Source organism: Zerene cesonia, chromosome 7, assembly GCF_012273895.1.
Source record: "Zerene cesonia ecotype Mississippi chromosome 7, Zerene_cesonia_1.1, whole genome shotgun sequence".
Lineage (NCBI taxonomy): Eukaryota > Metazoa > Arthropoda > Insecta > Lepidoptera > Pieridae > Zerene > Zerene cesonia.
In genome coordinates, this window is record NC_052108.1 from 6,493,297 (window position 1) to 6,503,170 (window position 9,874).

General features: G+C 31.1%; 1 protein-coding gene across 3 annotated transcripts in view; it reads left to right on the forward strand.

Moving 5' to 3' along the window:
* Positions 1-9,874, forward strand: part of LOC119828337 (collagen alpha-1(V) chain-like) — a 64,585-nt gene that overhangs the window by 28,862 nt on the left and 25,849 nt on the right. For all 3 annotated transcript variants that reach the window (XM_038350460.1, XM_038350463.1, XM_038350461.1), the window contains exon 3: positions 283-821. In XM_038350460.1, the coding sequence (XP_038206388.1) occupies positions 283-821 (539 nt within the window). The remainder of the gene's footprint in view (positions 1-282; positions 822-9,874) is intronic.

Consider the following 9,874-nt stretch of genomic DNA (forward strand, 5'->3'; position numbering starts at 1 on the left):
ATCTATTAATTGGAATATATTTAAGTTGCAAAGGGAATAAAAAAGTAAAAAATGTATAAATAAAAAAGTATAAATATCATGTTGATGGTTTGTGCATCGGTTATATTAACAGTTGTAATGTTGTTTGTAAGTTAAAATATAGAATATTATGGTTATTGGTCATAGCAACTATGTAAATAAATGTTCCAACGAAATGCGTCCAATTTCACATGACATTAAATTCAAGAAAACAATAATTTACCGTCTATTCTTGAAATGCCAGTTAACACATTTTTGTTTCAGATGAATACGATATTCTACTAGACATATTAAATGAAGACTACGTATCTGAACTAGACGACTATAAGTCATGGATACAAGAAACAGAGAACGGCGAAATAAGTTACAAACTGAAAGCAGGCAACGATATCTCGATACCTTTAGATAAACTAAGAACACCTATAACACAGCTCAATACTCCAATAGTATTACATTTAGTTATCACGTTTGACGGAACGAAACCATCTTGCTTATTCACCTTTATGACAAACGGTGTCGTCAATTTGGGCATATGTTTTTCTGTCATTGATGACGATTTAGGAGAAATGACTGTATATAGCAATCTCTTCCCAGATGAATCTATAAGGGTATATTTCACATTGAATTCAGTTGAGAAATGGCATGATATCATCGTTCTAATCGATAAAGAGATTAATCTATTCCTGAATTGTAAAAAAGAGGGTACAGCTGAAGAAAGTGTGGATATAAAGAATATTACGTTCTCTCCAAATTCTAAATTCAATTTCGGAAAGTTTGACCCCAATGATGACAATCATTTTGAGGTAAGTCAATCAAATATATTTTAACACGTGTAAAAAAAAATTGAAATAGGAAACGATTTATCCTTTACCGAGTTGAGAGGCCCGTTTAAAAATTAGTATGTCTATGGTCAATTATTAATGTAATAACATTAATTATTGATATAGTTACAATAAGACATGTTACAAATTTACTAATCGCAGGCGTCTTTTTAAAGTATTTTATTTAACAACAATAAATATTTGGCACACGACTTTTGCGTCCGACACGACCATTTGATGTCATATGAATGAATTTTATTCATTAGTTAAAAAGATAACTGAGATTAATGTGAAAAAACACAAATGTGTAGTACAAACCGAAACATTAAAAAGTTGCCGGGTAAAGGCTGAAAACTAAAGCAGTATATACGTTAAAAAGTTAAACATGCAGCGAATATTTGGGTACTGAATGCCGTTCTGTGTCTGTCATACAAAGGAAGGAAACATTGCGCGGGAAATACTCCGAATTTGTGCATCGCATACAGCAAACAAGCACCTTGAGGTGTTAACTAGGTACATGTTTTAGTGATTTTTTTTGTACAAATGCTTTTCATATCAATGACTTAAATAAATTCTTGTTGTGTTATTATCAGAATATATGCAGCTCTTGAATTCAATGCATACTTAATTTTGAAAGTAGGTAATTGTTCAGTCAATAGTACATTTCCGATATCCATAATATAATTTACCTTCCTCAGGCCGCTAAATTGAATATACCATCTTAAAAATAATTAGCGCCATAATATGTTAAAATAATGGAATGGGAAAACAATACTGCAAATATTTTTAGTACACTTTATTTATAAACCCACGGCAAGGCATTTAATAAACGTAAATTTGTAACAATGGACAAAAGAACAATATTAATATATAATAATATTTCAATCTTATATTAATACCATATGCTAGCAAATAAGTTTTATAAATACCATGCAAACAGTATTAACGCTAAATTTCCATATTCATGAATGGCAAATTATTTACGAAATGTGTGCGTATACAAATGCAAATAATATTATTCGCTTGTATACAGCTAAATTCTATCTCGTTTTTCGCTGGATACACACCGATGATTAATTTATTATATTGATTCTAGATCAGACAATAATATATAACAATAAGTAAACTTATGCTTTACGTTCTTGTAGAAATATTTTCAACCGACATCCCAAATGCGATGGGGGCTTTCAATTCGACGGAACTCTTTAATTTTATTTTTATATTTTTTAACAAAATGTCACCGTGGGTGTTCATCGCATTGACGTGTTTGAAAATTGTTTACATTTGGTCCTATTTCGGAATTGGAATTCAACCGGTTATGTTTTTTTTTTTTTGGAAAAAAGAATTATGTTAAATTTACGTGACGTTTTTTTAAGTAAAATTACTATTTTACACTATGACCCAATAGCAAAATACCCTTATCGTTAATTGAGCTTAAAAGTACGTAGTAGAAATATAATAACAATCTTATATAATTAGTGAAATCTCATATGGTAACACTCTGTATTAAATTGAGCATTATAAGTTCATTACGCTACCATTTACTTCAAAGTGACACGTGTATGTAAAATATTGTTACAGTAAATTAATGTTTGTAAAAGGCTCATTTCTAAACGTAATTTCATAGAATGAATATTGTTAAAGATATATGTAAAGACCAGCTGCATTTCTATATCACTCTCCCATTCCTACAACGTATGAGTCGGTGGTGAATAAAAAACCCTTTCAGCCCTAGTTCCATGAGTCGGAAAATTGAGATTAGAAAAACATCACGTAAGATTAAATTGATTGTCTCTTTATAAAATTAATAAATAGATTTTCCTTTTTAGATTTCAATGTTAAACTTAAATAAACTTCACTATAGGAAAAAAATATATAGGAATTCCGTGTCTGCTCAAAACATTATTTTAAATCCGCAGGGAATTGGAGGAAGACATATTGTAACACTAACATGTTTATAATCAAACAATTCAATGCACAATTTTGACATTATAAACATCCAAGGACGCATTTTTCAATGTCATTCCGAGAATGTCTCGAGTGTAGGTACTGTGTCTGACGCCGGGCAATAAATATGTCATTTGGAGCGAGTGCACTCTAAAAATTTCATTTCGCTACTTTTGTCGACGTTCGGCGGTTTTAAACCTAGTTTTGCCAGTATGCAATAATTAAGTGCGACAATAATTCAGTTCACACTTCGCGCGGCGTGAAAAGTTGATCATGGACGGGTGCAAAAGAACCGCAAACCACTTCCCCATTTTCCATATATTTCCAGCTATATAGCAGCAGATACTCTTGCTTCTGCTACGGGGAAGTTTGATAGAACCACCACGATACCAAATTTATTTACTGTATAGTTTTCATTAGTTTGCCATATAAATATTATGTAATTGAAAATCAGGAAGAGGCTGAATATTTGTCGAAACATAATAAGAATACCTAGATTCTTGCAATTCTTTATTAATTTATGTAATCAGTTGATGACAAATCACAGCTTATCATAACGACTATTAACAAAGTGAGGGTAACTGGGCCATACATTGAATAATCAACGTCTGAACACCAGGATACAATCACTGAACATGCGCCACGCTTCAAAGTGACTCGACATTTTAAAGGATTTGAAAGCTCAACGACTTTTGATATGAATTTATGAAAAGTGATATTTATACCTCAAGTGACAATTATGTATTCAACAAAATATTAAAACACAAGTTATATCCGCCACTTTTTTATATATTATGTTCTGTATACCCTCTCCTTCCCATTTTATCCATTATGTGTTGTGAAAAGTACGTAACTATAAATCTACATTTTTAAAATTTCACCAGAAAGTTTTCTTGTTACTAGTGTGAAAATGATCTTCTTCAAAAATAGCAAAATATCTTATTAAACACATTACAATATTTTCATATAACCAGGTTAGTAAGATATGAAAAAATTACAATTGCAAATTACAGCAAAAAATAGTTCTATGTTACCAATAAGTGCAATTTCCAACCGTCTCAACTCAAAGGAAATCCAATTTCTGTTGCGTTTCTCGATTTCTTATTTGTGGCTTGCTTTGAATGGGACAATGTGGAGTCTCATACAATCAATTGCTATTGAAATCTTTGTTATAAAATTTCAAATCTTGTTCTTGGGGATTCGCTAATTTATGTATGTTACCGAACAAAAGGATTTTTATATATATTTTGAGTCAAGCAGGAAAAATTAAAAATAAAAACCAAACCATTATAAAAATAAAAACCAATGATATTATGAGTAAAAAGGTATATAGGTTACCAACACAACATTCGATCTTCAAATGCGGCACACTAACGCACACACAACACAGAACTAGCTTAATATTGTAACATCAAACTACAATTAGGCTCAAAGTTAGAGAGCAAGATTAAATCATCGAGCATTATTTAGTAACAAATAAAAAAATAATAATTAAACGGAAATCAATTCTGGCTAACTAGGCACATTTGAACGTACCGCTACCGGAGATCTTTTAACATTACTACACTTTTTACTATTATAATAAAATTTAATAGAATAGTCTATATCTATTTATTACACTCTGCTCAATAGTAATTACTAGTTTTTTCTTTATAGAGAAGTTCCTATTTTATGAATCTTGATCCTTTTTAAAAAAACGTGGGCAGCAAATTCAATGTAAATCGTTTTCCTTCGTTCATTTTGGTTACATAAATTTTAAATATATTCCTTCCTTATTACACAAAATTTTATTATCGGTCACTAAAGTCTGTTTTCCGGCTTATTAAAGGATAAAATTCATTTATGGGACAAGGTATACGCTTATACAATAGAATTCCTCATAGTAGTAATCGTCTAGTAATGCTAAATACAAAGACATATTTAAAATGTATTAGTTCAGAGAGCCTACTAGCATTAATTAATATATGAAAGATGACAATCCATGGAATATTGTCGCTTAAGAACCAGAGGTCAGTTCATAGTACATCATTATGTAGATGTTACATATTATGTAGTATTAAAATGTTTAATTTATATTATTTTAAAAGAGCAACTACGTTTTTTCCGGCTCTGTAGAAACTGCCTTTCGAACCGGTGGTAAATGTTATAACTGTGTAATATGACGATTCAAAAATGCTTCTTTAAGAAGTCTAGTTGAATGAATAAATGTTTGAATTTGAGTTGGTTAATAACGTGACCTTGCCTTCATAGGTTCATCATTAAATTATTCATGTATTACTACTTAATCAAGGCTCACTTATCTTAAAAAGTTTCACTGGAGTCCTTCACAGAAGTTTAGGGTGCGTACGATGTACCTATACTAACAATATCCACATAAAAAGTTTACGAAGCGCGTTCTAAACTATAGACGTAAGCGATTGCTAAAAAAGAGCACGGTATCGGACAAAAGTCAAAAATGTTTAATAAACTTTATATTCACAGATGGATATTTAATACATTAACATATAAAACTGAATACATAAAAAGCCGGATCATCCATATAATTTATTACCCTTGTTACCCCAATGATCAATACAATCAATACAATAAAAGTACAAGGTGCAATTTTAACAAATTTCACCGGTTCCATGACCGGGTATGGTAAGCGCGTTTTGGGAAATCAATTAATGGGAGCGATGCGAGCGCTCTTGTGGGTATACTTAAAACATACTACTTTCTCTTACATACCAAACTACCACCTGTACATATCATTACACATTTTACAAAATATAATTGTACGAAACAGAAAATCATATAACTTATGACTTACGTAATTTTCATCTAAAAGACCAAACGGTGGTTTGGGACTCTTTAAGGATTTGAGCGAGGTTTCTCGAGTCCGTTTCGTTTTTCTAACAACTTCCTAAAGAGGTTTAAAATTCTTCAACTCTTATATCGCCGTACCGGGAGGGAATTGGAAGTATACAAACAATTCCAATTACTTTGTTTCGTTTTCGGTTAGAAATAAATCGTTAAAATGTATCATCTATTTTAGGCTGATTATGGACGATTTTAGACTTTTTGCTAGGGTTGGATTCATTAGGAGGTTTCCTCGGAATGTTGATTGTTCAGTTTCTTTCGAAAATTAAAGTATTGAATTTGTAGTCATCCCTTTTTCATCTCTGCTATATAATACAGTTTCACATTATTAAACAAATAACATTATTATTATAAATCAATTAAATTTTTATTTCTCTCCATATGAAATGTATTTGTTGTTCAGTATAGGTAGAAGTCCACATTAAATATTTATTTATCATAGAAATAAAAAATATCTATTACTACTATGAAAATTCAAACAACTACAATGCAAACACGTTATACACGCTTGAAATTCATTTCGATATCCGATTTGTGTTTAGATTGATAAAATTATACCGATTTCCTGGCATCAGTCATTAATATTTACATATGCATCCTTTCTACATAATATTATTAGAAGAAACATAACTAAAACAACATTAGTTGATCAAACATTATAATTCCAGATACGTTCACAAGCGTGATCTCATTTCATGTCGCTTGTATATTAAATAAAGATTTATGTGATGGAAAAATTAAGCGCCTTTGATGTCATTCTAAATTGTTTTCCATTTTCTTGTAGGTTGAATGTATAAAGATTGAAATTTTATTTATAATTTACGTACGACGTAACGTCGCTTTGTGAAACATTTCATGAAAATGGTTGAGGCTATAAAAATTGAATGTATCAGCTGTAACCTTTATTATCGTATTGCTAACCATGAGCCACGATACAACTGTAATATTCTTCAGAAAATCGTGTGGTGGTTTTCTTAATTAATTGTTCAGTTTCTGGATGACCGAGCTTTGATTGGTATTTTTTTTTTGTTTTTTTATAAATTGTGTTTTTTGGAAATTATATTTAAGTATAATATTCGCCAATAGATGTCAGGAAGAGTCATAATAAATTGGGACTACTCAAACGCCTCCTATTTGTTAAAAAAGTAAGTTTAAGTCGATAAAACACGAATATGACATTTTCTAAAAAAGATTCTTAGCTAGATCGATTTATCGCCCCCGAAACCCCTATATTCTGAATTTCATGAAAATCGTTGGAGCCGATTCCGAGATTCCAATTATATATATACAAGAATTGCTTGTTTAAAGATATAAGATAATTTTAAGCTTATCACACATAATGAAATTATATCACATATAATGTACGTAACAATTTAAAGTAGTTATATAGTAAGCAACGTACGTTAAAACACACGTATAACTACCATTTATAATAATTTAAAATCGTTATTACTTTATTTTTGAGTTTATTAAATTTTATTATGTACCTTAAACATCACTCATTATGTGATCTGATATGATATATTATATAATCCGATATTATAATCGTTTATTACTTTAATATTACAATATAATGTTATTTAGATGTCAAATTATGTAACGTTAATGATATATAATTAGGCTAATTATATTGGCACCAAAATAACATGAAAATAGATAGCATTACATTCTACCCGTGAATAGCATGAATAAAACCATCCCCTTTGAGTCTCGCTCTAATAATGTCTTTAACTCGAGTCCTACTTCAAACACATTACGTTCAAACAAATACCTTACACGGCTTCAAGCTGCAGTCTTCCTTAAATTTGCCTCAGCTCTCAACCGTGAAATCCGATGATTTACCGAGCCGAAAGCCTTATCATAATCTTCCACGTCCCTCATATTTCACGCGGAGCTACTACTTACCGCCTATTTCCATCTGTAATGCACGTAGTTTTTTTTATATACGTTCTGGAATGTTGTTTTAGTAGAGGGATATTAATTACAAGAATTCGTAGAAAGTTTGTGGATCTGGGAGTTTGAGGTAGTGTAGTCAGGAACTGCTGGTCCGATTAAAAAAAATGTACCATTGGATTTGTACCTCATTCCTAGGCAGAAAAGCTAGTATAAATTGTGGACAATGAATGGCGAAGTATGTTGATGTTTAAACTATGCTGTGATTTTTTTTCTTTTCCTTTTAATCTTATTAACTGTATATACGATATTGATTAGTTTGAAAAAAAAATGGATTAGTAAAATGGATGGGTAGATGAAACAAAATGGATCTGCCAATCAGCCAAATAGGCAACGGAGTAACTGTGGGTTAAAAATAAGCTACTACGGTTGCTTTTGGTCGTTGCAGCCATATATTGATGTACATGACAAAATAGAAAAAAATGTAATTGGAGCTTCAAGTGTGGTAGCTTATCTCGTGGAAGCTGGCACAGTTTTTTTTATGTCATAGTTGGCATTGAACTGGTGGGTCGCCTAATGGTAAGTAATATTATATAATAGGTAATACTACCACTGCCTATTAATATTTGGTCGATTGCAGACCTTACACAAGGTTAAGGATAGGACTGGGAAGGATAAGGAAAATGCATACCTCTGGCTCACCCACTCATCGAGCGAAACACAGTAACATTCTACTATTTTAGGTCGGTTTGTGGGGTTGTGGTACTTCGCCGCTGCGAGCTGTCCAAATTCGTGACGAAGCGTGCTCGAATCCCAAATTAAAAATATAAGAATAACAGATATGTTGTTCTAACATTTTTAATAGTCGAGTTCTATCGAACTTTACATTACTTTTAAAATCGTCAAATTTGTTATGTAAGCTTACAAAATATTCTATAGAATCTACCTTGAAATCATAAAAATGTTGATAACCATTACGTAACTATTTTATCTTAAAAAGCTAGTATAGGGCTTTAATTAGAAATTCTCATTATCAATTCAACTACAGAATTATTTTTCCAATAACCTATTGAAAGCGAAAACATTAGTTTTGTGAAAAATTATGTTCATAGAAAATTGCCTATTTACCTGAGACTCGCTTGCTCTCGGAGATTCTAGGAAAAAAATGTTTTAATATTTCTCAAGACGCACAAACTGTCCTTTAAATAAAAAAGGAATGATTGGTAGTAAAATTTAACCCATCAAGAGTATAATAAAATAAAATTAGACTTTATTGCTGTTTAAACTTATAAACATTGACTTTTATTGACAATTAACATACTGCCTATATTTTATATCTTATCTTGCTTATATATATCTCTCCGTATATCAGCGTAAGGTTCAAAAATACAAACTTTTTTGCGATATAGGCCTCCTCTAAAGATTTCCATTTCTCCCTGTCATTTGCTGCTCGGATCCATTCTGGACCAGCCACCTTTTTTATGTCGTCAATAGTTTCAAAAGTATAACACAACTAAACCTAAATTATATGCAACAAATCAAAGTAAAGAAAACGATAATCACAAGAAACAAACATATGAATAATGTAATTCAATAATCTCATACTTATATAACAAAACCCATTGTAGGCACCCAAACAAAATTGTGTGAACCTCTATATGAAAAACCATCAATCTTCTCACATTACTTAAAATTGTACATTACATCGTAATAATGACGTGCCCCCGGGAGCTCCGATGTAAATATGTAGCATAGAAATAAAACATGTAGGTACGCCTTTATTCCACACCATAACCAGACGCCTACATATATTTGTCTTGTGTCTTGTATTCTGCAGTGCTCACTCGTCCGCGTCGCTCGTATAGGATCTCTTTTAGCTTTCCTTTTAAGCCTTAGATCACGCACGAGTTAACCTGATGGCATGCCCCGAGAGATCTTTTAGCTTTTTGTTAAAAATCTGCTTCAGGTGACGATGCCAGGCTACGATATACGTTAATCCCAAGTATTTTCACCTCTACTTTGCGCAAATATATATTGACATGTTTCAAATGGATTTTATTTAAAAGTTTCTAAACGTTAGGTTAATTAGACGTACATTTACAATTTTCAATAACAGATAGTTATAGGTAATAATTAATGGACATTTAATAATATGAAACTGGAATAATTGAGCGTTGAAATGAAAATAATTAACATAACGATAATTACGTATTCAAATGTTTGGACGCGGATCAAATACGTAATTCACTTTACTGTGTATAAAAATACCTAGTCTTGCCATAAATATTGTAATAAAGAAAAAAGAAAATTGTTAACTGCAAATAACATTTATTACT